At 39.3% G+C, this 27,234-nt stretch overlaps 1 protein-coding gene across 1 annotated transcript in view; it reads right to left on the bottom strand.

Annotated features, from left to right (window-relative positions):
• The window catches only part of FANCC (FA complementation group C), a 92,673-nt gene extending 66,467 nt beyond the window's left edge, over positions 1–26,206 (bottom strand). Inside the window, exons 1-4 of the mRNA XM_087742064.1 lie at positions 26,151–26,206; positions 8,739–8,912; positions 7,050–7,134; positions 1,444–1,538 (exon numbers count right to left, since the gene is read on the bottom strand). Coding sequence (XP_087598190.1) covers positions 1,444–1,538; positions 7,050–7,134; positions 8,739–8,903 — 345 coding nt within the window. The 5' untranslated portion in view covers positions 8,904–8,912; positions 26,151–26,206. The remainder of the gene's footprint in view (positions 1–1,443; positions 1,539–7,049; positions 7,135–8,738; positions 8,913–26,150) is intronic.
• Positions 26,207–27,234: the final 1,028 nt, after the last annotated feature.

Genomic DNA, 27,234 nt, shown 5'->3' with positions numbered 1-27,234 from the left:
ATTCTCCCTCCCACTTAACATCATTAATGCATATGCTGCTGCTAATAACAAATAAACTGACCAATTTTGCTCTGTTTGATAACTAAGTGCATGCTATTGTGCACCTTCTATGTCATTAGGAAGAATATATCCAACCAGCAAGACTACACTAGAAAAGGCAGAATTTTTTTTTGCATCACTTTAGTTTGGTACTCAAGCATTGCCACACTGCAAATTCCAAGTATACTAACCTCAGAAAAAGCCTCTTGAAAAAGGTTAAAAACAGGAAGAAAATAAGAATTATTTCAGTTAGTATTAAGTTGTTGAGAATTTCATGGCGTGTGGTACAATCCACCAAATAGGTACACACAGGCACCCAAGGGCATCTGAAAGTTTGTGAGAACTTACTGCTGAGAATTACTGCACTTAAATCAACAATACTACATAGTTAAATACAGTTATTTTCCAACATAAACATCTGCAGTATCATTATCTATTTTATAATAATTTGTACATCCTAGTATTACATGCATACTTAGATAAAATGACATGTAGAAAGTCATCTAGTAAGAAATGAACTACTTAAAGAACCCTAGAAGTACCTTCAGCTTTAGCAGATGTGTACATAACTAATGATCAGGCTTCTACATTCTCACTAGTTGTGAGGACTATAAGATACAAAAAAAACACATTAACAATTCCATTAATATTTTTAACCATATTTTGATAGGTACTCACGGAGAATGTAAGGACGTAAAATCAACAACACTGCACCCTCAAATTGCTATTCAGCAATTGAAAGCATTAAGCATCGATGTGATGCAAGTTATTTATATGCTGATGTGCTTTGCTAGTTCAGTGTGGAAATATATAAAATATGAACAGATGTGCCATGCAAAACCCTAAATTTGTGATTAAAGTTAAGGATTCATGACTCCTTAAGTCACTAAATATAAATCCACACACAAGCACTACCCCTCCCGTCTCTGCCTGCCTTTGAAGCAAGTTTGGATACAATTAAATTCTTCATAGGCAGAAGATTAAACAAAAGCAAAAAAGAATAAAATTAAGGAGCAAATGTAAGCTGTTTTCAAAACAAGCTATGGCATTTCTCCAGGTTGTTTATTTTATCCTAATTGAAAGGTTATTTTTTTTTAAATAACACTTGCTTCCCTTCTGATTTGTGGTCATTGCTCACTATTCACAGTTACTAGACTTGGTGAATCTAGTAGGTTAAAAGCCATCAAAACTACCCACTTTAAAATGCTACATCTTTTTAATATTTAAAATGACAGACTATCACTGACTGTGTTATAATTAGAGTGATATATATTTCAACACAATATGTATGCAAGTTGTGTTTGGAGCAGTTTCTTAAGTGACAGTGTCTCTATGCTATAGATGTAGCACCTTTAAATAATCAATTTAATTCAAAGCAGTCCTGGGAAGGATTCATTCACTTACCCGTATCCAGCTGTTGGCCTTCAATTCCACAGGGTTCTGTGGTTCACTGCTGTATAGACAACATAAGCACCACATCAGAGTCTTCTGGCTTTCATCTGCAAGGAAAAAAGAAAATAAGGATACATTTAGAGAAAAAAAAAAGAAAAATCAAAACATAGACAGAATTACACACAACAATCCCTATCCATCCACAAAACCCAGGCCCTAAATATCAGTCTCAACTCATAATGCTTCTATTCTACCAGATTCACACCACACATTTAATGTTATTCATATGTAGTTCTTGTGTAATCATTTCCTTCAATAGCAATTTAAAAGGTATCAAAGAGTTCCAAATCTATACAATATTTAGATGGTCTTAAGAAACATGTGTGACCTAGTGATTCATTTACATAAATAATACATTGTGTCCAAAGCTTGCACAACTAAAGAATGCTCACTTCTGAAAAAGTTACGTTCGTGAAGTATGAAACCGTTCATAACAAGAATGTAAAACATAAAGTTTTCTGTAAGAATACATTAAGATTCTCTATGCTTCAGGAAAATGACATTTCTGCAGACAGCAGAAGAGCTAAATGCTGATGGAAAAAAATCCTATTGTGATTTTCTGTTGAGGATCAGATCAGGTTTTACTTAATTCCAACCCACTGTTGGAAATGAGTTGCCTTCTCTAGAAACCTACTATACTGAGCAATACTGTCACGGCTCAGATGAACAGATATTATTATAGAGGAGCCGATAATTTGGAGTAAGCAGTTGAAGAGCCATTTAACTCATGATTACTTCCCACAACTTTGTTTTCAATAGGCTTTTTTTTAAAAAAATGTTCTTTGGCAGATACCAAGAGTCTCCTCACTGAATTTCATCCCAAAATAAAACTGCATGATTGTAATAAAAATTATGAAAACTGGATGTAGTATTGTAGCTTTGATATAACATTCACTTAGGAAGCGATATTAGTCTTGTTAAAAACCATACAAATGAGTAATACCACATGAGTTTTAGAAATTGTATTAGGCAATAGTTTCATTATCAAGCTCAACAAGTGATTTCTTTTATTTTCTCTGATTTGTTATCCAGGATGTAATAAACAGTATTATTTGGAAGTGCTTTGTTGGCAAAGCCTGAAGAAAAAATAAAAGCTCCATTAAGTAATGCCTCTATTTTCACCAGGTGATCGGAGAAGTTAATATTGATTTAAAACAGTATTCCTCAATAAATGTCCAACATGCCTGTAGGCCATTACTGGCCTCCCACTGACTAAGATCTCTGCATAGAAATGGTTTCTCAAACATACACATTTAACTGACTACGGTTTGGGGTATTCTGCCATTATGTGTTTGGGGATTTTTTTTTTAATACGGATTTTTACAAGGCTAATAATTTCCTAGGTGGTTTAAGATTGGAGTTAAAGGAGACATCTTGCCTACTGCTCAGCAGAAATTCAAAGTATCCTTATACTTTGATTGTAACTATATCCAACGAGCATTCAGACACCAGCACTAAGAGGCAACACTATCTGCTTCAAAAAACATTTCACCTAAACTCTGATATGAAATTATAGGGGAGGAAAAATAAACAAATACTGTTTTATCTGTTTAAATGACTACATGATAGCCATAGAAAATTAAGATTTTGGACATTATTAATTACTAGTACTAAAATATTGTCTGTTTATAAAGTCTGGCTTTTGAGATAATTTTCAGTTATATGAATTATATTTTTAAAGAAGTCAAACTATACAGAAAGAGGAAAATCAAATCCAAATCACCTATCCCGAACAAAGTATACATAGTTCAAGTGTTCCTTCTTTTGACTCATCCAATTATATCCACAGTATTCCATTAAGTAATTTTATTTATGGGTTTTTTTTGACCTAAAAAAATAAAGGAAAGAGGTGAAAAACATGCATCTAACAGCTTAATTAGACTTCTGGATGAGAAGACTTTTTTGCTACACATGATGACTTGCTGCATACTATAAAGTAAATTGCATATATTGTTGCCTGTCAGAAATGTAAATCAGTATGATGAAAGCTAAAATGATGAAAACAAAGCTTAGATAAATGATATACTGGTGCACTTCACCAGCATAATGAATTTAAACAGATCTACCTAGATACGTTCAAACCTCAACCACAGTGAAAACAACTTATACTGGTGTCATAGCTATGCCAACAGTTCCCAAAAAATAAGGGACTTGTACAGCTTCACAATTTTCCCAGTGAAAATTACTTTTTGGCTACAATCAAAACTGAAGTAGCCTCCCAAAGAACGGTGAAAAGTAGGAAAAGGGACCATACAGTCCTCTTGCTGAAGTACCCAATGACACTTTGAGGGCCACTCTCAGGTTCACTGTTTTCTTTTCACAACTGCTTTGGAACTGGGGATGAAAGACTGGAAGATTAAGGGAGGACAGATCTTAAAATAATTATGGCAGCTGCAGAAGATAAACACATCAAAAGACCAAACACAGAGAGACACAGAAAACTTACTGGTGGGTTTTTTCTGTGATCCCCATGGAAAACATACCATCATGGTATGCACTGAAAACCATTATCAGAATACGAATGAAGGCATTTGATCTTATTATGGCATAAAAGAATGCTCACTACCCAAATAAATATCCAATTAATACATTCCCAAGGAACAAAATTAGTAACTGAAAGTTGGAAACTGTATCCCAAAAAAGGTCACCAACTATCTACTGGACTGCTTAATTAGGTTAATGTTGTAACTCCAACTAAAGGAATGAAAAGTTTCTGTAGGAAATTTAAGACAGCTTGGAAGCTGTTCTGTAAAAAATAAAACCAACCAACCAACCAGCCAAACAAAAGCTTAAACTTTTATGATTAATCACATTGCACTTCTTCCCTGCCAGTCTCACATTAAAAATAAAAATATAAATAAATAAAAAAAAAAAGGCAATGTTTTTCTCATAACACAGTGTGGTCTCAATCATCCTATGATACAGTCAGTTTATAAATACCCTGTCATGAATGGGGCCAGATGCAAGGAACTAATACGAAAACCCTAATCTTACAGCCAGAAACATTCTTCTTAGAGCTTGCTGTAAAATTTTATTGAAATATATCAGAAAATGTTGACTAGCTAAAACTGAACTTTCTGTGGAAATGAATGCATACATAAGCATGCACGCTTACACACATATACTGACATACAGACCCACCAAGAAATTCCCAAGCATTTATAGTATTAGTTTGGGATTCAAGACATTTGGGCTCAAAACTCAAACCAGGAGGGTCCTACTGAGAAGATAATCCCCTAGCCCACAGAAAAAACACTGGAATTCCTTACCAAGACTGAATTCCTCATGTATCCCTTGTGGTTTAGGATCACAAGTACAGCCATGAGATTTTCTTTGGTTGTGCTTCCTTCACATTAGCGTTCTAAATAAGGCTAACTCGGTCACCTCCTGCTCAGGAGTGTTTATGAGGAGATTATTTTCCCTTGGAGACCACACTTCCTGTACTGAGTGGTCAGCCATGTCAGCTTCCAGCACCAACAGACATTCATCTAAGGTGATAGGTATTGTGGTTTGGACATGATGCAGAAGTATAATGTTTTTCCTCCTCCATTTATTAGTATGAAAGACTGAATTGAAAGAAATTAGTTCCTTCTACTGCGAGGGTGGCCTGCTCTCAGACACATGCCTGAATGAGCTATTTATCCAAATGAGAAATTACATGAAACCCACTTGAGAGTCCGCATCTGCTATAGCCAGCACTATCTTAAAGAATATCTTCAGAACTAGTGCCAACCAAAATTAAAATCTGCTGAATCTAAAATGCCAGCAGTCCAAAGAGTGCTCAGGTGTCTCTAAAAACAGGAAGTGCTGGGAATGTATGAGCAGACATCTTCAGGTCTACTGATGTCAGAAAATCTCCTTGACTCATCTTTAAGCATTAAAGGGAAGGATTCCATTCTGAGCAAGGGAAGTTCTCTGAACTGGCTTGCTTGCAACTTTGAGACCAAAAAAAAACATGTAGTAAAACTCCATTCTCTTGCAATCTTCGGAAGTAATGATCAGTTTGCAGAAAAAGTGCTTTTGTTGCTTTAGAATATGCAGACGGGTCCCAAAGAAGAGGAAGGAAGTAGAGGAAACCAAGAACGTATTGCTGGGATTGTTGTGAAAAGGAGTCAAAAGCAGAAAGAGATGGATTTCAACTTTGATGAAAGATATAGGTGAAGCTACTTTCTATACACAATATATCGTCAGCTCAGAAAAACTGATGGTCTAAACTATATTCCAAACAAAAACTTAGAAGAAAAGCATGTGTATAATTGTAAACATCGACATACTCAAAAAATGGAACTATGATTAAAAAGGGAACTTCTCCATTGTAAAAATAAGTCTATAAAGTATGAAAAAGGCTTGTCTCAAAAGGTGCCACAAAAGCACACATTTGCTGCTCTGCGAAAGTGATTATGTTTAAATCTATAGTTCCTTCCCAAATTTTCCTTTCAGAAGGGAAGTGCTGACATAACACACAGCAACCATGTGTTTTGCAGACAAGTTCATTCTGCCTGTGCTTGGAGCTGACTAGAAGATAAAGCCAAGCCAAAAGACATATGATCACTTTAGCCTAATGCTGTGCTTGACTTAATAAGCCCTTGCAGGTGAACACAAAAATTGTCCTTTCCCATATTTCACCAAAAGGAAGCATAAAGCAGAAGAGACAAAATGTGGCGCTTTTTTTCTAGTTGTTGTAGTAGTAGCAGAAGTCTGGCAAAAGAGTATTTTAAGGGGCTCACAGAGAACCTCAGAACTACTTTTCTGCTTAAAAGTAGATCCCGAGTCATTTATCAACATATCAACATCTTACTTCCTGAAAAATGTACTGGAACTGCTGGTGAGGTAGCACAAGTAGTGTCTCCTCCCTCCCAACAGTCTTCCCGTCCCCAGTTTCTTTTCTCTTCTTTATTCTCATCTACACACATATACACTACCAGTAAGAGGCTTTTGGGTTTTCATACACTTTTTTCTTATGTTACCACTTTACTGTTTTGCTTTTGATTCTATGTGCATTTTCACTAGTTTGCAAGATGGGGAAAACACACATTCAGAATCAACTCAATAAAAACAAACACAATCATAACTTAGCAGAGCTTTACACTAATAAAAAAACAAACCAAGCATCAGAAAAATTAATTCTTCTATATTAGCATACATAATAGAATATTCTGATGTATAACTGGAAGAAACTTCTGTTGAAAGTAATCTGAAACACCAGATTTTGTGCATTTTGAGACCCTAACAAAAATGTAATTAATACAACAAGAAAATAAGAAAAATGGAAATCATGATGCACATAAAGACTCACTGGGTTTAAAACCTACTGCTCCTAAATCAAGATTCTGTAACTAATCCATGAAATTAATTAGCTCCAAAAGTAAATTTAAGATTTCTCCATGCCACATATTTTAAGTAACTTCGCTAACCTTTTCATCTCTAAATTTACTTAAGTAAAAAAGAATGCTGTGTCTTTATGGAAAAAATCAAAGTATATAACAACTTGTATTTTCCTAATTCCTATGGAATAAAGTTTATGGAACTGCTGCAGAAATATCGTTACATGTTCTTACCATATCCTATAACAAAAGGATTCCAACAAAGCCTTCCTAGAAGCTGGCCAATTAAAGGGAAGTGCTGGATTGCTACAATTGAATCCTGTTAAAACATAAAAACAAACAAAAAGATAATAAATATACTGCACATCAGAAGCAGGTTAGGAGAACTGTTAATGGTACAGATTGTCGTAAATTACAGTCCCAATGGTTTTGCTGTGAAATGCTCTGGAAGCAAAACACCTGCAGGTATGTAATAAAAATGGAACTTCCTGAAATTGGCTATAATGTCATAATTCAAATAAGTTAAAAGCTTAAGTAAGTTCTTTCCTCACCTAATACTTAATTATGGTAGAAAATTTGTTCATTTGTCTCACATCCAGTAATCAGAAAACAGTATGGGTAACTAAGATTTCATGATAATAAAAGCACAATTAAACTATATTTTTGTTGATCCTCATTGCTTTAATATACTGTCTCACAGAGTTTCTGAAGAAATGAATACCTACTCTGGCATAAAACTAATTATCTTTCTGTTACTTTTGCTTGCTTTCTTTAGATTAACTTACGTAATGACTAGCCAGTAAAAAACTGCAATTTAACTTCTAACCAAATAGAAAGCAGCTTCACTATAAAAGTAGTAGACAATGTAGTTTATATACAATCTTGTGTAATCAGTTTCATTTTTCCATTTTTGGAGCTTTACTATCTAATAAATGAAGGCTTTTAAAAATGGTGCTGTGCTGAGATAACATGCTAGTAGCAGGAACGATAACCATCTCCTGCTGCTGCAATAAATTCCTTACATTTGTCTCACATTTGGGGCTAGCCCTAGACTTTCTGGGGCCATATTCACAAGGTCCATTTCAGGCCAAGCCTCAGATTACTTGAAGTAGCAATATTAAAAATAGATTTTTTTTCCCCTTCTTAAGAAAAAGACATATATAAATATGGGAAGAAACACCACTCCCCAAAAATCTTTTATTTAAAAATTAAATTCAGGTCAGAAAAAAATAACAACTCTGCAGTCTTCAGATAGGAAGAATGTTTAAAAAGAAGTACTTCCAGAAGAAGCCAGCCTCATACCATAATGCAATATTTCTAAAGCTAATTATACTGAATACATATACAGAAAAAGCCATGCTCAGAAAAACATAAACACAACTAAACATATAAAAAACTAAACTTACTTCTAAAAAACGCACTCCAGTGAGTGCAGACAATAATTAAATTACTGAACAGAACAGCCAGGAGCATATGCCAACGATCTGACCATGCTGCTAGAATTCACTACATGTGCCACAACACTGGGGTTAACGTGTCAACAGACTCTGTAAGATTTAAAGGATCAGTTAGTTTTGCATGTTAAGGCCTTTAAATAATCCAATTTATGACCTGACAACCAGAATCAAATTCTTGTTTATTTTAAAGAGTTTTTTAAAGAGGCTAGAGCATTGGCTGGGAAATCTCACGTGACAACAACCAATCAAGAAGAAAAAGCTCCTTTCACAATAAATCAGGGGAACAGGAAGCACGCTCCTGTTTGCATTACCTGTGGCTGTTTCCCCAATTTGCCTCTCTGATCCAGCAATACATCAGGTCAATAACACAAACCTCTTCGCTACTGTTAGCTTCTGGTTTTGTCAAAACATAGTGTTTCCGAGGGTGTCTTCAAAACAGGTCATTCTTCCTTTTAAAGTCGCTTACCATATGTTTTAAAGTTTCATAAATCTGATGTAGAAACTCCTGGAGCTGGGGCAAGTGAAGACACACATCCTTCTGGGATTCCAGCGTGGTGGCTTGACCCCATTCAATAGCTTTATCCAACCAATATTCAAAGTTCAGTTTGGGCACTGTAGTGTCCTGGGCCATTCCACAATCCTGAAAAAAAAGATTATAACTCCACATCAGGCAGCACTAAACACTGGCTTCAAACCAAAAATGAAAATCGGAAGAAGGATTTCTGCTAACTTTTTTTGTGTTCACATGTGAAGGGAGTGTGGAGGGTGTCTTTGTATTTACATCTCATAAGGGTGCCAGTTCTCTTTCTAGTAGTAAGAGGGTAAAATAATAACCCCATTGTGACAAAGCAGCAAAGAGGGCACAGTAATCAGTAAATTACCTTAGAATGTACCACCCAGCTGTGTCTCAGGCTCTTATTATCTGAATTTGTCATCACCAATATTTCACTCGAAGAATATTAGAATAATGTGTGTGCATTTATTTAGAATGCTTTGCATGATGAAAAACTGAAAATGCCTATTTCAAGATAAACGAAAGCGTTAAAATAAGGCTCAATCAAAACAAAAGGGGTGAAGGGACCTTTGCTTCTTCTAAGTTCTACACTTGTAATCAATCATTAGTTTTAAGTGCAAAAAGAGTATTCTCCTTAAAGGAAACTAATAAATTTAGTATGTCAGGTCTGTTTTTCTTTTTATTATTATACAAAGGAGAGGGGAAAAATATAACCACATGAAGCTTTACATTTAACTCAGTTCTGAATAAAAGCTGTACCATATATAATCTATATCCAATGGCATACTTTGCTGTAAAAACTGGGTCTTTGAGAGATAAGCATTATTGCCAAGCCAGAATGTTAAAATCGAACCAAATTGCCCCAGTAAAAGACATCAACCCTCCCCCTCCATTTTTCTGCTTTGCTATTATATTTTTCATTGGCAGAAGGACAGAGAATAGCACAGCAGGCACTACACCAACCTTTAAATCTCTCTGAAAGAAACACCTCGTAGGCTGAAAGAGCAAACGAGCTCTTGCAGACATTCAATCATTGTGCTTTCTGTCAATACTGTAAAGACAACTGTCAATTAACACAAATGTGGTGGCAGTTTTCAGAAATGAACTGTTGCCCACTTGGAGACAAATTCAGACGCTCATAGAAGCAATGGAAATCAGTGAATATTTATCTTCGTAAGCTACAGACGAAAAAAATAAACCTAAACCTGTGCAGCAGCCCTGCAAATCAAGCTTGCTTTATAAAGCTAACCCTTACAATCACATCATTTATATAGCATGCTAACCTGAGCCAGATAAAAATCTGAAGATGATTAATAAACTTGTTTAATTTCTATGAGTAATAAATAAATAAATACCCCATAGTGAATCACAACTATTATTTGACTTTGGGTCCTGTCCAGCAAAAAAAAGTAAGGTAAAGCTGTTGGCTTGCCAGAGTTCAATGCGCATTTGCCCTAAACATGTTCAAAGTAATGTACGCAAAGACAATGCTTTTGTGTTCTTTATTACACTCCCATTTCTACCTGCAACTATTGCTGTCAACACAACTCTTAACAGACCTGTGCAGTGCCAAGATCTTACTAATCCTCTATGAGTATCAAAAACAGGCTATGAGACTTCATCACCATAGCTCTCTGAAGTGATATAGGTCAAAAACCCAGCAGCAATTAGCCATCAAACACTTATCATCACAGGGACATAACAAAGACTTTAAGAACACATGAAAGCCAGGAACTGAATTTACAGATTTGAGTAAATTAATGAGCCTGTTTGATGATCCCAGGTATGATTACTCCTCCCGAATAACTGAAAAATAAGTCCCCTAACAAAATGGCTCCTAAAAGTTTAAGAAAAAGGGAAAAAAAGGAAGGGGAAAAAAAAAAAAAAGAACCACAGATATTCCAGCATTTTGGAGCCAGTCACATGAGTTGACTATGTATTAACAGAGGATTAGAGGTAAGCAAATCAAGCAGGCTTATCTCCTATAGCAGGTACCTGTAACTACTGTTCCACTGTGCAGAATGGCACAACCATCACAGGGTGAGGATGGTCTTTTTCCAGAAGTCTGAAATCCCAGCTCCACAATGAGAAAGGTGTTTTATCTCCCTTCTTAATTACAGCTAAATAAACTGGATTGCTGGTCCAGAGAGACTCCTTATCATAGAATCACTAAGGCTGGAAAAGACCTCTGAGATCATAGAGTCCAACCATTAACCTAACTGCCAGGTCCACCTCTAAACCATGTCCCCGAAGCACCACATCCACACGCTTTTTGAACACTTCCAGGGACTGTGATTGCACCACTTCCCTGGGCTGGCTGTTCCAATGCCTTACCACTCTCTCTGTGAAGAAATTTTTCCTAATAGCTAATCTAAATCTCCCCTGGTGCAACTTGAGGCCACTTCCTCTTGTCGTGTTGCCTGTTACCTGGGAGAAGAGACTGACCCCCACCTCACTACAACCTCCTTTCAGGTAGCTGTACAGAGCAATAAGGTCTCCCCTCAGCCTCCTTTCCTCCAGGCTAAACAACCCCAGCTCCCTCAGCCGCTCCTCATAAGACTTGTGCTCTAGACCCTTCACCACCTTCGTTGCCCTTCTCTGGACAAGCTCCAGCACCTCAATGTCCTTCTTGTAGCGAGGGGCCCAAAACTGAACACCGTACTCGAGGTGCGGCCTCACCAGTGCCGAGTACAGGGGCACTATCACTTCCCTGGTCCTGCTGGCCACACTATTCCTGATAGAAGCCAAGATGCCATTGGCCCTCTTGGCCACCTGAGCACACTGCTGGCTCATGTTCAGCCGGCTGTCAACCAACACCCCCAGGTCCTTTTCTGCCAGACAGCTCTCCAGCCACTCCTCCCCCAGCCTGTAGCGTTGCATGGGGTTGTTGTGACCCAAGTGCAGGACCCAGCACTTGCCCTTGTTGAACCTTAGCAACCCCTTAGCTGGTCAAGAGCCATTGCCTTATAGAAAAAACCATCAAAGACTGAGATGTACATTATTGTTTAACTACAACAACAACAAAAAAACCAAAAGGAGAACACCAGCATGCATCCTAAGAGAAAAGAAATCTTATAAGTATATCTATTCTATATGCTGCTAACTGCAAGTATGAATTTTTCACAGTTTCTGATAGTTAATTCCCTTCAGATACCTCTCCTGGGTATCTTGGATATGAGCAAAGTACTGTCCCATCAACAGACTTGTACTAGTCACATAAATAAACATGTCTGTCCTTCACCAAGAAAACAAAGTAGTTCTATGTTCAGTGCTATTCAAAATCCTCAGCTGAAATGCAGTATATTTTCCACAGTTGTCTTTTTGTATGAAAGCATAAGAAAAGGACTTACACCAAAAAAAACAAACTATACATTCTAGAGCCTATCTTCAGAAGGATCAATCCTCAACTTGCTCCTTTCACATGATTTTCTGTATTTCACACCTCTCCTAAAATAGAGTTCAGAAATCTAAGCTACAGTCTAATGCTCATTCATGGACAAGTTTAAAGGCAAAAAATGGAGGAGTCAGTTTTCCATCCCATTTCTAAAGTGGGTTAAGGGACAAATAAATGTATTTTTCTGTGCAATTAATTTTCTGAAACTGATCAAAATACTACAATATCAGAAGTAAGGAGCAAGTGATCTATATGACTAAGAGAACAGGTAATCCGCAATGCGTATCTGTAATAAACTGCGGTATATACACTGAAAAAAAAAATTGAATTAAACCATTAGGAGTGACATGAATAATGATCTGTTTACACTCTTTTTGGGGGGAGGAGGCAAGGTTGAGCACTTCTGTAAAGCTTTAGACAAGAACTACTCTTGCCAATTCAATGGTAGCAGAATACCTTACAGCAACTCCTAGGAACTGAATGTAGATTTTCAAAAATTATCATCACAAAAAATCTGTAAGTGCTAAAAATATTGCTATTATTGGTTTTGGCAAACAATTAATTCACATTCTTATAAAACTTACCTGAGATCTGCAGAAGAGTATATTAAAGTGACATTTCCAAGAACTGCTAAGTTGTTCATCTAGGCCATTGGCCCTTGTTTAGCATTTAGTATGTGCTTCAATTCATCCTTGATCAAGATCATGCTTAATTTAATATGCACTAGTATTTTGCTGCATCACAACACTGCTTATACCACATTAAAAGAAAACCAGAAAAAAACTGTTCTATTTGCAATAGCATGATTTTAAGTAGCACTTATGTGTTTGCTTTCTTTAGAAGCCTCCAATGAAATAGTTATTTTATTGATTGTTTATTTTAACTATAGCATCTAGTCCTGAAAAGAGCAATTTTACTAATATAGCTTACTGTTGTCTTCACCTCAATATTACTGGAAAGCATACAGTAAAACTACTGAATGTATAAATAATGTAATTAAAAAAAAAAAAAATCCTAACATACCAAACCTGACACACAGATTTCATCTCAAAAACTGTCACAGGATATATATTTATTAACAAGAGAAATACAAAACTATCAGTTAATTAAATGCAATTTAAACATTCAGATCCCAGTAAGACACAGAACATATTAAAAGACCTACAGAAATTATAGGTAATAGAGACCTGATTAATAATTTGACTTGCCATACTGTCAAGTATATTCCTAAAGTCTCTTCCAGGTTCATTTCCACTGTCTTCTGTTAGTTGGGACTCCTTTTATTTCAGCTGCCAAGAATCAAAACCCGCTTCTTATTTATGACTATTTACTCCATGAGATGAGAAATTCAGAAGATGATTGATCTACTGTGAATCGCCTTAAAATATCCTTTACTTCTAGAAAGGAGGGGAGGAAATATTCTTTAGACGTCCTCTCTCGGACCGCTGCAGTCAAACCCTCCTGGGCTTGTACTTTCAAGCACAGGGAACCCTGCGGAGCTCAGGCATGAGGGTACTTGTTATATCTTTCAGAAGCTGAAGGCAGCATTTCTAACAAGGAATGGATTAGCTTTATTCTGTCAAGTGAGCTATCTGGATTAGTGTCTGAAACGTAACACTTCAGTCAGTAACTTTTGTTACCAGATCTTGAGGCAAAGCCCTACAGTATACCGGGGCACTCCACTGAACCGGAGTGAGGGCGACATCCTCCAGAACACAGACGTCAGGAACACCGCGCTGCCAGAGCCTGCCACCCCAGACATACCTGCATCCTACCCCTCGGTGACAGGCAGCGAGCTACTTGCACGGGTAGAAGAGACACCAACAAAGTGCTCAGAAGACTTCTCACAACTATCTCCTTACCTAGTCTGAAAATGAAATAGTTGCGTATTCAGCATTTAAGGGAGCAAAAGAAAGTTTTTTTTTGCTCTAGAACTGTAGAAATAAAATATTTTGAAGTAAAACCATAAAAAGAGAAAAATCAAGTCAAAGCAAAGTAATTTCTTTACTATTACAAATTCTGAAACCCAGGACTCAGCTGTAATAAAAAGGGAATATGCGGTTGCTAAAACACTACAGCTCCTCAGAAACAATTTCTGTCAGTCATAGAAAATTCAGTAACAAACTCTCATAGCTTTCAATGTCCCCAAACCTGGCTTTAATAGATTGCCAAAAATTACTACTAAACTTTTATTACTTAGTTTGTCTTTAATCATGTAAATTCAGCTGTTATTTTTAAATAAATAAAAGCATTTCAAGTAGAAGGATCTTTGAGATACCATTAAGGTATCATATTGCCTTATGTCACAGCATTCCAAATAAATGTGACAAAAACTTGTGTTCAAGGTATAAAGCTCTTATTTGTGTACTTTTCCTTGAACCCGTGATAAGTAGCTCCACACTCCAAATGAACACTTCACTTTCCATTACTCCATCTCCTCTCTCAAATCCTGACCATCAGCCACCTCAGCTTGTGAGTTAAAAACAGAAAACAGTTAAAATACTTATATGACATCAGGGTCCACAGGCCCCAAGTAGAACAGGTCACCATTGAGCTAACAGAACACACAAACATACGTTCCAAATTCCAAATTATTTTTAGGGTTGTGAACACTTACAAAAGCAGTAGAACAGTCCTTTCGTGTATGTTTATTACTCTAATAGATATTAGGAGACTAACACTAGGAATTAGGAGGCTAGATATTAGGTAGGCACTTCAGTATATTATATAATCGAAAGCTAACATGATTTTGACTCCTTAATTAATCACCCTTAACTCGATTATGATACCGCACGGCTCACAGACTAACAGAGCAGAAGACTGTTAACTTACTGTTTCCCTGGTTCAAACGTGATGATAATCATGTCACAAATTTACTATGTAATGGATGATATTTTGAGGTTATGCCAAAAGACAAAAAAGTAGCAGTTATCCAGAACATAGATACTATTTTCTCATTTATTATTTCTCTATGTAAAATGTCTATTAGGTTCTTTCACCTTGTTTCCACAAGTATATTTTTCATCTTCACCTTGACAACTGTCCTTTTACTTGCCAAGAACAAAAAGCAAATGTAATACATATTTAATTAGGCAGTAAGATCAAACATGATTTTTTTCCTATTTTAAAGAAAACCTATTACTAGCCCCCCCCCCCCCCAATTCAGAAAAGTTGATTAGGAAAAAGTGAATAATTTTTTAGAAACTTTAGAAAGGCACAAGAGTAGTAAAAACTATTTGCAAAATTAAAAATATATGCCATTTATTCCTGTCATCTTATTTTTCAGTGTCCCTTGTTGAGAAATTAGGTTCACAGGCTGGTTTATAGGTTGGTATTAAGTCCAATCTACGCTCACTGGCAGTCCAGCAGTCAAGAATAATCTAGAGAACAATTTTCATCTTGATTCTGGACAGTGTGCTTACATCCAGTGTTGATTACTGTTGATTTTTTATTTAATAACTTTTCAGATAAGAGCAAGTTTGCCTATTCCTCTTTGTGCCTACATGCACAGATATTTTACAGCAAGAACAAACCACTGTTATAGAAAACTGCCTGTCTATATGCAGACTTTCCAAATTAAAACAAATTGGAGGCAAATATAGCTTCCTCTGGAAATAAAACCAAAGAACAGAGTTTTGCCAAAAGAAAGGAACTAACATTGGCTAAGCAGCACACAAAATCTGGTAAACTCAATAGCTGTCAAGCATATGGGTGGCATTACCATTCAGCACTTAGACTAACAATTCTCCTAGAGAAAGTAATTAACTCCTCTATTTTGCTCCTCTGTATTTGTTTCCTCTATTTACTCCAATAATTAGTATTTTAACAGTTGCCAGATCTGCCTTCTGAATTACGTTATCAGGTCTCACTGGAAAAAGAGCTCGATTTTTACCTTTAAGGGACTGTGGCCACTAACAGAGCTACTGTTGTGGACAGCAGAGGTATTAAATCTCTTGCACAGGTTTAATCTGAGTAACATCGCAAACAGCAAAATGATTTTTCCAGCTGCATTCTGTTGCCCTGCAGGACTGGAGAAGACTCGATGCCCCGAGGAAGCATGCATTGCTGGGATTCATACAAGATCTCCCTTTCAAGAGCACTCTGAAGACGTTACATCTCCCTCTCTCCCCAAGAGGACCGTATGATCATAATAAAGCCGTCTCCTCCCCATTCATCAGGCTATAAGCTTCATGACCAAAAAAATACTATTTATTAGCCTTCCCTGATAACAGTATCCACTTCACACAAAAATTAATTTTAAAACTTTCTGGTTCTAACGGCAGGCTTGTCTTGCAGCAGCAGATCTTCCTTCCGATCTACCCCATTTCAAGAGGATAAGAATAAAACATTCTTTAATGGGAAAGCCAGAAATAATATCTTAGCACATCCATCTAACCCTTATCTTTTGCCCAAGGGAAGAGTGAAAGATGTGAAAGACATTTAGGAGTGATATCGCTGAAGTTAACTGATGTTATTTGTTACCTTTCCATAATGAATCTGAACAGGACAACAAGGCAATTTATTATCAATTCCATATACAAAAGATGCAATTACCAGCCCACAGAATGGATTACTATGTTTTTAAGTACAAACTGAATACAAGGTCTGATCACAAGCTGCTGGAAGTCACTCCTGCAAGAAATGCACCGAGTTAGTAAGACTGCAACACCACAACTTTTTTTTTTTTAAGAAAGTTAAATTTAAGAGGAGAAAACAGACAATGAGGTAAAGTATATCTCTGGCAGAAGGCTCTGCGCAATTCAGCAGAGTACCAAACCACATGATGTCATAATTTAAAAGAATTTCAATGTCAGGACTAGCTAGATCAAAATCCAGCAAGGCCCACATAAAGCTGTCCTTACCACCAGGCAGGGAATCAGATGCATGTACAAAATGGAAATTTGTTTCAAGGCAATAAAGCAAATCCCAGACTTGACTGGTGCACGCTGATGTTAAGCAGATCAACATGGCCTTCCAAAACAAAAGCCAGACTTGAAAGAAACAGGGTGCTTCCAGTTCACCCTTTTAACTCCTTGCTTGTTCTTCCATATCTGAATTGCTTACCTCTCATGAGTACACAGAGATCTGCCACCAAGGGTAACAACAATATATGACAAAATACAGCACAAGCTAGAAATGATGTACTGGGCACAGTGAACGGAAGCACAAAGAGGTACACACCTTCATAATCTTCTAGAAGAGGGAGCGGGGTGGGGATGAAGCACATCTTCTTTCAATGTATTTCCTCAGTAAGGCAAAAACTTACATATTTTGTCATTCACAAACTAAATAGCTGTTGTGGTTCAACCCCAGCCAGCAACTAAGCACCACACAGCCACTCGCTCACTTCCCTTCCCCACCCCTCCCTGGTGGGATGGGGGAGAGAATTGCAAGGGTAAAAGTGAGAAAACTCGTGAGTTGAGATAAGAACAGTTTAATAATTGAAGTAAAATAAAATAGAATAGTCGTGGTAGTAGTAGTAGTAATAATAATGATAATGCAATAATAATATACAAAACAAGTGATACACAATACAGTTGCTCACCACCCACCAACTGATGCCCAGCCTGTCCCCAAGCAGCGATCACTGCCCCCCGGCCAACTCCCCCAGTTTATATACTGGGCATGACGTCATACGGTATGGAATAGCCCTTTGGCCAGTCTGGGTCAGCTGTCCTGGCTGTGCCCCCTCCCAGCCTCTTGTGCACCTGGCAGAGCATGGGAAGCTGAAAAGTCCATAACTATTATAAACACTACTCAGCAAGAACCAAAACATCAGTGTATTATCACCATTATTCTCAGACTAAATCCAAAACACAGCACTATACCAGCTACTAGGAAGAAAATTAACTCTATCCCAGCTGAAACCAGGACAATAGCAAACCTTCCAACATTATTTTGGTAACACTCAGGTCACTATAATGTGGCAATTTCTCCTAGTGCTTGAGGGATAAAGACTTTTGGGGATAGCTCTAATGAAGACGAATGTTAAAATATTCTTGGATTTAACTTGCTGGACAGAGCCTTTTCACTCAGTCCAATTCGTTTTCAGCTGACTTCTGTGACAACAGCTGCAATAAAGGCCACACAAAGGAAAATGCAGCTAAGAAGACAATGCAAACAAAGAATAAATGCAACTCTGGAAAGAGGCATTAGGTCTGATCCAGCCTCTCAACTACAGGAGGCAGATCTGCTTCTGCAGAGCATCTGGTAACACAGAAATAAAATTAACACATTTTTACACCACTTCGCAAAAAGTCCAAACGTTGCTAACACCAGTTTAGCTTCACTATGGCTAGCAACATCACACATCAGTTGTGCATGGGCCTCCAGTATCAGTAGTCTAAACACTACATAAGTTAGACCCTGTTTTGCAGGTTACAGGAAACAGAACGAAATTCTGATTCTGTTTACATCAGCAGAAAAATTTTTCTGAGCCTCAAGGGAGCCTAAATTTCACATGGTGCATTCAAGACACTGAGACGCTTATCCACGTACAAGCTTACCAAGTCACTACACCGGAAACGTTAGACCTACTAGCAATAATGGTAAATTCTTGTTAGATGTAATTTATTGTTTGCACCCCTTCTCCTGTACCCAATCTGCCAGCTAATGCGTCACTCAGTATCTTGGGGGCTATCTGACATGAGCTTTGACTATAAAGTTTTAACTACCCTCTTCTGGCAAATATTATGCTCTCACATAGCTTCATGTAAGCCCAAGCAAAGATGTGAATGAATTATAATTACCTAGACACAGAGACATTTTTGTATCAAACACAAATTGTATTTTCTCAGTTAAACTTTTACTTCTGGTTATCACTGTCCTCTCCAGCTTAAATCCACTATTAGACATTTTTACTGTAACTTCACATGCCTAAAAGGCTTTCTTCAACCTCTTCTCTGCAGAACAACACTTCTTCAGAAATAAACTGATCTGGGGGTGCTGGTTGATAGCAGGCTCGATATGAGCCAGCAGTGTGCCCTGGCAGCCAGGAGCGCAAACCACATCCTGAGATGCATCAAACCCGGTATAATCAGCCAGTCAAGAGAGGTGATTATCCCGCTGTATTTTAGGGTTGCTGCGGCCTCACCTTGAGTATTTTGTGCAGTTCTGGGCCCCACAACTTCAGAAGGCTGTAAAGGTCCTTGAATGCATCCAGAGGGGGGCAACAAAGCTGGTGACAGGGCTGGAAGGCATGTCCTGTGAGGGGCAGCTGAGGGCTCTGGGCTTGTCTAGTTTGGAGAGAAGGAGGCTGAGGGGCGACCTCATTGCTCTCCACAGAGAGGAGGGGATGTGGAGAGAGAGGTGCTGGTCTCTTCTCCCTGGGATCCAGTGATAGGATGCATGGGAATGGTTCAAAGCTGTGCCAGGGGAGGTTTAGACTGGACATCAGGAAGCATTTCTTCACCGAGAGGGTGGTCAGACAGTGGAACAGGCTTCCTAGAGAGGTGGTCGCTGCCCTGAGCCTGTCAGTGCCTTAAAAAGATGCATTTGGGCAATGCCCTTCATAATATGCTTTAACTTTTGGTCAGCCCTGAAGCGGTCAGGCAGTTGGACTAGGTGATCATTGTAGGTCCCTTCCAACCGAAATAGTCTAGTCTAGTCTGTTCTGATGTGAACATAAACAAAAACAATTATCCAAGCTTCCCTCATCACTGAGCCTCCTCTCCAGTTATGATGTATTTGTGTACTGCTTGAGTGGAATACAGAGAAATGTATTTCCTTAAAATTCAGTTCCTCTGGAGAAAAAAAAAAATTAACTAGAGATTAATTCAAAGTTTCACCATGAAATAAACAGCATTCCTCTCTTTCCAGAGTTAGAATACTTCGAGCTACCAGTGAGGTGGGGATGCATATACACCAATCTTTGGCACATTTTTTTTGCTTTTTAGACGTTTCATTTTAAGTTCTGCAATTAAAAAAATATGCAGTAATTCCCTAGTTTCCAAGCATAAGTAGAAGAACATATATTAAATTGTACACAGCAAGTTAGAACATTAGTCCTCTCTTCAGAGGAGTCATATATGACCTGTAACATAAAAAGAAAAAAGTGTATACCTTTGTATTAGTATATCAAGGAACAGTATTCGCCTCTACCTGTACATACCAAAATTACAAGGAGGCAGGGAGGAAAGCCTAAAAAAGTTCCTGCCTGAACAACATCTTCCTCCAGCTAAGCTGTGGAGAAGATTCTGCAAATGGGTAGCATAGTCTGAAAATATTCACCTTTGTTTCACCATTTGGAAAAAAAAAAAGGGAGGGGGCAGGGGCACACAATCTATTTAGACATAGAGAAAAATGACTAGCCTTTCTTTCTTCAATTACATTGTAAGTTAACACTAAAGGGCTTCATATTTCCAACAATTATGCTTCTTTAATAGCCATCCAGCTTTGCTAAATTCAAGCTTTACCCCTGACCTACACAGATAAAAGAAAAGAAGACACATGGTCCAAACTCTTTATGGCAAGTATTTGAACATGTTAAAATACTGCCTATGGTATTGGTATCCAGAGTCATTCATACAGCGTATAGAGTTGTCTTGCTTATACTAAGTGAATTCCTTTTCTCTGAAGATCTCTAGAACCATTTTTTTAAGAACCTCTAACATTTACTATAGTAACGAAGCACATACCTTTCATTGAAATTCTTCAGCTCTACAGAGTTAAAGCATTTCTACGTAAGCATAAGTAAACAGAGGCACAAACAGAAAATGACTTGTCCAAAGTCACTGAGGAAATAAAAGACAGGAAGAGATAAAAGACACAAATCTAGCCCACTAGACAACACTGCTTCTCCAGGATTTCCTCAAAGATAATCTATTACTCAGTCTAAGCTCCTCAGGCATGACACAATGGCTTATGCAATGGTGAAGGGCAACGTTCCACCAAAAAGAAAATGGCCACACAACAATCATGGGAAAGTATTTTCTTTCGAAGTTTTATTATACATACTTATTTTTGTATGAACTCTACTGACAGCATAAGTGTAAGTAAAAATGATACATATTTATTCTAACATCAGTTGAGGCTACTGAAATTCTGTGAAAAACATTCACATAGTCCATATACAACGAAAGCAAGTTTGCAAATGAAAGAATGTATTTCTCTTTGCAATAAAAAAAAAAAATACCAAAGATCCTCATACTTTTCTCCCCTCTCTCCCTGACTACTCACACACAGAAATAGCCACAGAATAAAGCCTTCTGAATAAAGATCTATTTATGGCATTAAGTACACCTGACAGAAAAAGAAAAATGTATTCTTCAGAAGAATAAAAATAACTTCATGACATCCACATCAACATTTACACCTTTTTCTTGTGCATTATTTTAACATACTCCCACAGACAGTTGCTCCTGGAGTCCACTGACAAGGTTTCATGCTATTCACAGGCATTAAATCAGGCTATTCATTCTTTACAAACAAGAAGAGATAAGTTTCCTCAGAAACATCTCGAGCAAAGGCTTTCAGTGATTCACTCAGTCAAACTCATACTGCAGCAACAATTTGCTATGTGGGCATTTAGACTGGAGACAGGGCACTGATGAGCGATGAGGCATTGATTTGGGGAATTCTCAGTCAATTATTCCTGCATATTCTATGCACATGTACTTTTTAATGTGTTAACAGTGGATCCTGTGACTTGCCAGTAAGATTTTTTTCAAATCCATTCATGAAAAACTCACAATTTAGCAATGCCACCTTTGTCATGAAAGTAAAGCTATATAGTTCTGGTATTCTATGGGAAGGGAGTTCCTTATGAATTTGGGTCAGTTGATGATAGATAAGAACTTTTAATGTGCAACACACGAAAACAGTATTAGCTAGTGGTATGTCTCTTGGCCTCTTCTCCTTGGACACTCATATATGTCAATTTAGTTGTGTATTATGATACTTTATTACGGTCACTGTTTGGAATATTTCAATACCGTCACGTAGTTAATCAAGATTTATAAAATAAACATGTCTAGTGAATCTACTAGTAGGGAGGAAGGACAGCCTTGCAGTTTGGCTCCAGGAGTCAGAAGCCTAAAAGTCTGAGTCTCACTTCTGACACATCTCACACACGACACTAAAGAAGTCATTTAAGTTTCCAAGGCCTGTTCTACATCACCTCTACAGGAGCCTGATTAGTACTGCTCTAATTTTAAAGTTTAATAGTACAGTGTACATTTTTACTTTTCTTTTTTAAATCAAACTAAAAATACATGTCTGATAACATCAGATTTGCTCCATTTGCAACAAAAAGAATTTACTCCTCTCAAAGATTTACAAAGTTCCTTGTGCTGCAGTAGCCTCGTGGACTTTATTTCGCCAGATTAGCATAACTGACGTTGTGAAAATTACATTTGAGCAAGTCATCTGATTGTGTCCAATGATATCCATATAATTCATGACTAGTAAGTTTACGAAAATATAGCTTATGGCATTGCTTACCTACAGAATTTCTATTAGAAGTTAAAAATGCATGCAGAAGTTCTGTGTCAGAAACCTGCAACCATATGCAAGGCTGACAGTTAAAAAAATAACAGAAACCTCTTGCAAACAGTGTAAGTCTGACGTGAGTCCATCCTTTACCATTACATTGTTAGAGTAAAAGCACTCTTGAATAGATGTTAAAAAAGCTGTAACTAAAAATTTCCAAATTCAGAAGATTTAAATTGTAATTGTTAAATTAATATATATTTCTCTTTATGATTTATTTATTATTAATTTATGTTTAATTATTTCATGATTAATATAATACTAATAAAAAGTATTTTTGTATTAGGGATACAGTGTTCACCTCCAAATCATCACACACCATTTGTCATAGCCATCTAAAATCAATATTATTTCTATGGTAAGATGCATAACTAAGTCCTACTAGTTTTTAAATACTTTTGCAATACCCAAAAAGTTATTAGCCCTCACCATGGAGAAAGTATTTAACATATTCTACATTCCTATATCTTACAAAGTAGACTAACTATGTAGTCCTAAAGTGGTCTCAGAAGTTGATGGGATGTGCCACCAAGTTTCAAGACACAAAGGATTTTTTTAAATTCCAAAGCTACATGAAAGAAAATACAGATTTTTAATGAGCATTACCATTTTCTTCATTTTAGCAATATTAATAATAATGACAGTCATTTATGACAGCATTAACCAGAATATTCGGTCTGGGAATACCCTTCTTGGTCAAAGTTAAATTGTTTAATTCAAGATTTGACTTGAGTTTTGAGAGCTGTTCTACTGTTTATACATGTCATAAGATCTTTACAACCTGGCACACTTTTGTGCATTTTTTAGATCAGGTTGGCACAAAATATGTTGTATTCATATATAAAAAAAAAAATCTGGTAAATCGAAGACTGAAGATTTTTGTTTGGGATTAATCTCATGCAATATATGCATCTTCCTGTAAATGTGAAAAATTATTCCGTGTGTATCAAAGGACACTAACGTTTTCTGAATTATTGTTTCGGGAAAAAATTGTTCCACCCATCCTTCACCCTTCACATGATCCTTCACCCATCTTTTGAAAGACATCATTGTCAAAAACAGCACCTTCACAACAGTAGGTCAGTATACTGAAACATATGGCTTAGGGAAAAAGAAAGGAAAGAAATTACAGTTTAAAAGTACACTGAGTGCACAAGGCCACTCCATTAACAGGAGAACAACTGTGTCTAGTACCTTCAAATGGGTGTCCGTTGTTGCTTTAACTCTCTGTAACATCACCCTTAAAACCCCAGCTCCCACTGGTGTCCCTTACGACACTTTCACCCATGGTACCCTATGGTTAATTTCAGGCACATACTATTGGGTATGTGGCCCATATGCATGGGCTGACTAGATGGAGGACTACTGCCCAACAAAACATGGAACAACAGTCTCCCTCTTTGACGCTGCTCTCAATTTTTAGAAAATATATAGCAATAGAATTGTTTTAAACCTTTATCCTGGTTTCAAACTTGGTTAAAATTGACTAACATGTTCAATTCTTAGTAGCCAAAGACATGAAGATGTGGAATCACACAGATCTCATTTCCCGAGAAAACTAAGATAGAAAGCACAGAAATGATTATCAAAACTTGATCCATGCCTATAAGTGAAAAGATAACCTCCAGGATCTGTTCCTGACTCATACTTTCCCACTGCCAAGTTCTCTACAGAAAGTCTCCACTGAGAGGCAAGAGTAGCAGCGTTTATATTCTCTGTACAAACCAACCACTGGAAGACAACCATCACAGGCGTTCAGCAGGCCTGCTTCTATCCGAGAGATGGCAGTAGCAAACAAACATCCACAGAGAGAGGAAGAGAGACTGCGACAGGGAGGAAAAAACGATAAACAAGTAAGAGGGCTTTCCAGCAATGCCAAAGTTCAACAGAAAGAAGATTTTCATGGACCTGTCAGTAGCTCACAATATACTCTGATAAATATCTCAATTTCTGCTTCAAATATCATATGATGATGAACTTTTTTTTTTGAACCTTGAGCAAAGAGGGAAAGATGAAGATAAAAACAAGTAACAGTAAATAATCCATCTAACTCAGAAACTAAATTGAATGTCACTTTGTTTAATGGCTGCAGACAAAAGCTTACCTTTTACAGAAAACATTCATAGAGTTTGCACTGGGGGGGGGGGGGGTGAAGATCTTCAGATCTTTATAATGATGTATTAGAAAAAATTTCCAAATTCTTACTATTCTCCTGGTTTTCAAAGGCCCGTCACTAGAATATGATGTCCCACAAATTCTACCTGAAGTATTCTTCACTGTGATACAGAGCAGTAACCATTACTCCCATTTAGTTATTCTTCCACATCAAAAATGGTGATTTGGAAAACATTTGAGAGTGGAAGGTAGTGGTTTAATTACCTACATTTGTGAACCAAAACCAAGAATAAAAATGGCAACTTCTCCCAGCACTTACGAGGCATTGGTCATCCCTAATCTTTGGTTTAAATAAAAGGCCAGCTACACTATCTGACCGTATACTGTAAAAGCATACTGGACTGGAGTTCCTCCACTGGAGCAGATGTCTGCGAGTGTCAGATTGCACTGTACAAAAGTTGGCACATCTGCTAAATCAGAAACAAAGCTGTACACTTTTTATTCCCTCTCTCTGTAAAGTATTCAGGAAGGTATCTGCGTATTACAGTTGCATGGATCTCGTATGGGTATGACAAAAGGGCATTTCTATCGCCCGGTTTCCGACGTTCCTAGAAGGCATGGGAACAGCAAGATGCGACAGCGCAGATGTGAAAGTCTCCCTCTTTTCAAATGTTTTCAAATGTTTTCGGTCCCAGGCGACACTGACCAAGCACCAGCTTCTAACTGGGATGCGCGCGCCGCCCCAGCTACCTCCTTCCTCACAGCCGTTCCCGCCTTCGGCAGCCCACAGCCTAAGCGGCCTTCTCCCCAGGAACCGCGCCCCTTGCGCGGGGAAGCGCCTCGCACCTCCCTCCCCGCGGCGTCAAGGCCAGCGTGAGCCGCGGCGGCAGCGGGACGGGCAGCACCGAACGGCGACCTCAGCGGCCCCGGCGCCACTGCCGCCTTCCCCTGCCAGAGCGGGCGGCTTTGGGGAGGGCCGGGGCGACTCGCCTCTACCCCGCGGTGCCGACGCCGGCCCCCCCCCCAGCCGGTTGCTGGCCGCCCGCCCCCGCAGCCAAGCCACCGCGCCCGGCGCGGGGACCGCACCCGCGCGCCCTCCCCTCACGCCAGACCCCGGCCCGCGCGGGTGCGCCCACGCATGCGCGGACCCCGCGCCCACCGAGGCGGGGCCGCTGGGGGCGCGGCGGGCGAGACGCCAGGCCCAGGGAAGGTCCCCGCCGCCGCGGCGGCGGAGCCGGCGGCCGCCCCCGAGCCCCCCGGTCCGAGGGGAGGGCGGGGGGGAGCCGCGCCCCCTCCCCCGCCGCCGCACCGGCTCGCCCCCGCCCCCCGGCCCCGGCCCCGGCCCCGCCCCCTCCCCCGAGGCTTACCCCGCCGCCCGGCTCGCGCCGCCGGTTTGGAATTTTCGCGCGCTCTGCCCCCCCGGCCCGCGGGCGGTGCGCCTGCGCGCGCGGCGTGTCGCCGCCGCCAGCCGCGGGGGCGGGGCGGGCGCTTGGGCGGGAGCGGGCTCCGGCCGCGAGCGGCCGTGGGGGCCGCCCGCTCTCCTCGGTGCCGCGGCCTGTCCCTCCCCGCACGCCTGTCGCTTCCCGGTTCGAGCACGGGACCCCAGCGTGAGCTGAAGCCTGATCGGTCTTCACGGGTGATGGGCTCCGAGGGCTGCTAGGGACTGGGAACCAAGACCGTGGAATGATGGAACCACAGAATGGTTTGGGTTGGAAGGGGCCTTAAAGATCATCTGGTTCCAACCCCCCTGCCGTGGGCAGGGACACTTTCCGCTAGACCAGGTTGCTCAAAGCCCCGTCCAACCTGGCCTTGAACACTGCCAGGGATGGGGCATCCACAGCTTCTCTGGGCAACCTGTGCCAGTGCCTCACCGCCCTCACAGTGAAAAAATTCTTCCTAATATGTAATCTAAATCTGCCCTCTTTCAGTTTAAAACCATTGTCCCTTGTCCTGTCACTACAGGCCCTGGTAAAAAGTCTCTCTCTCTCTCTCTCTTTCTGATAAGCCCCCTTAATGTATTGAAAGGCTGCAGTAAGGTCTCCTCGCAGCCGCCTCTTCTCCAGGCTGAACAACCCCAACTCTTTCAGCCTGTCCTCATAGGAGAGGTGCTCCAGCCCCCTGGTCGTCTTTGTGGCCCTCCTCTGGACCTGCTCCAACAGGTCCATATCCTTATGTTGGGGGCCTCAGAGCTGGATGCAGCACTCCAGGTGGGGTCTCACCAGAGGGGAGCAGAGGGGCAGAATCCCCTCCCTCGACCTGCTGGCCACGCGCCTTTTGATGCAGCCCAGGATACAGGTGGCTTTCTGGGCTGCAAGCGCCATTGCCAGGTTGTGTTGAGTTTCTCATCAACCAACATCCCCAAGTCCTTCTTGGCAGGGCTGCTCTCAATCCATTCTCTGCTCCGCCTGTATTTGTGCTTGAGATTGCCCCAACCCATGTGCAGGATCTTGC

This window comes from Nipponia nippon, unplaced genomic scaffold (assembly GCF_047370975.1).
Source record: "Nipponia nippon isolate SJK-2023a ecotype South Korea unplaced genomic scaffold, ASM4737097v1 scaffold_8, whole genome shotgun sequence".
NCBI classification, from domain to species: Eukaryota; Metazoa; Chordata; class Aves; order Pelecaniformes; family Threskiornithidae; genus Nipponia; species Nipponia nippon.
Note: the sequence above shows the minus strand (reverse complement) of the source record. Positions and strands in the feature narration are given on the sequence as shown.